This window comes from Charadrius vociferus, unplaced genomic scaffold, assembly GCF_000708025.1.
Source record: "Charadrius vociferus isolate BGI_N301 unplaced genomic scaffold, ASM70802v2 scaffold650, whole genome shotgun sequence".
Classification (NCBI taxonomy): Eukaryota; Metazoa; Chordata; class Aves; order Charadriiformes; family Charadriidae; genus Charadrius; species Charadrius vociferus.
The window spans coordinates 3331495-3333245 of NW_009646736.1; the positions used below are offsets into that span (position 1 = coordinate 3331495).

General features: G+C 44.0%; 1 protein-coding gene across 1 annotated transcript in view; it reads left to right on the forward strand.

Moving 5' to 3' along the window:
- Positions 1-512: 512 nt before the first annotated feature.
- LOC104290651 (guanylate cyclase soluble subunit beta-2-like) overlaps positions 513-1751 on the forward strand; it is a 17703-nt gene continuing 16464 nt past the window's right edge. The window contains exons 1-2 of the mRNA XM_009889776.1: positions 513-604; positions 1464-1563. Coding sequence (XP_009888078.1) covers positions 513-604; positions 1464-1563 — 192 coding nt within the window. The remainder of the gene's footprint in view (positions 605-1463; positions 1564-1751) is intronic.

Below are 1751 nucleotides of genomic sequence, written 5' to 3' on the forward strand. Positions count from 1 at the left end.
GGCTGCCCGCCGCGCCGATGCCAACCAGCGCTGCTTTGGCGCCACGCCATCCTTAGGCTGTTGCTGCTTTGGGTTATCCTTTAGCTCCGGTGCTACTTACGGTTATCCTTTCAACATTTTTTCCCCCACCTGCGGTGCCCGGTGTGTCGGTACTAACGCAAACAGTCGCAGCCAGGGCAAAGCCAAACTTCCCTCCCGATGCTGCAGCTGTGCGCAGATGCTGTTCCAGCCGCCGCAGGGTTCGTGCTCCAGGCTGCACGCTCGGCCCAACAGAGCCCTGACCTGCTGTCGCTGCGGCCTTATCTGCAAAAGAGGACCGAATATGTTGGCTCTGTTTCTCTGAACGCTTGTGAAATGCTGAGATAAAGGCTGTGCTGTTTACTGAAAGACGTAATGGCTGTCAAACGCTATTACTTCCTCTTTTGCAGTATAAAATTAGCTGTGGAATCCTACATACAAAAAAGTGGCATTTGGGCTGCATTTTAAAAAATCGGGATGTATTTTCCACGTTCATGTATTTGCTTTTGCAGTATGGATTTATAAATACATGCCTGAAGTCTCTGGTGGTTGAAAAGTATGGTGAAGAAACATGGGAAAAATTAAGGTAATGTGTTCCCAATAAATACAGTGTATTGAAAGAAAATGCTCAGGAATTTAGCAGCAGAGGATTATAATTTCTCACTGGTAAACAGCAGTATCTCAAGTGTATCTCAAGTAATTCTTAGCATAAAAAAAAATAGCAAGGCAAAAGCAGGAGTTTCTTACCTTGTGACACTTCGTACTCTGATACTAATTTGTCCCAATTAATTTGTTTTATCAGATGATTAAGGATGGCATTTAGTCTTATAGACAATTGTGCAATAGACGCGCTGGCTCACTGTGACAATATTGAAAAGTAATTACACTGAAAAGATGTCATCCTTGGTATGAAGTCCATTTAATTCCAGGACATTCAGAAAAGCAGCCAAAGATAATCATCTTCTCTGGTTTTGTTTTTACTTTGTGAGCTACATGGTATTTTCCAAGATATAAAGATACATAAATGCTACTTAGATACACACCTATAATTGAAGCTGGTATAAAAAATGAGCAAGTTTTCGGTCAAGTCTGTGGAGACCCAAGAGCTTGATATTGTGTCCACGTTGAACAAGCCAGTAAACCAAAAGACAAAGGAAGACTCGGCTCGCTCTAGCTGCCCCACAGTACGGTGCCCTAATCCTTGAAAGAGTTTACCATAACACCATAATGTGAAGCAGCAGAAATGGAGAGGTGGACACCACCATTCAGCCATGTTAAAACAATACTCTTAAACCGTTAGGGGAAGCAGTGTGTTCCAATGTAACGCTTGAAGGAGGTTAAGGAGTGGGTTAGCAAAACGGGGCTTAATGAACACCAGTTGGGTCACCCGAGCACGTTGTACGTACAGCACTGCTGAGACAAGAATATTGTCTTCTCTGTTGCAGAGTGCAGGCCGGAGTCCAGGATTCTTTCTTGACTTTCGAAGTTTACAAAGATGAGATCACAATGCAGCTCGTCGACAAAGCCTGCAAAATATTAGGTATGTCTCACCGTCCCTCAAAAATGAACCATCCTAGGGGAAGCCTGAGACTGTAGCCCAGGTTTTAGTCTCCCGTGCTCTTTGGAGTGCCCTCCCTATGTTGCAGATTTTCTGTATTCACTCTTAATCCACCTGAGAGCATTTCAAGAACTTCCAAGCCGTTCGTATCCATTAAGGTACCTTTTTTTCCCCC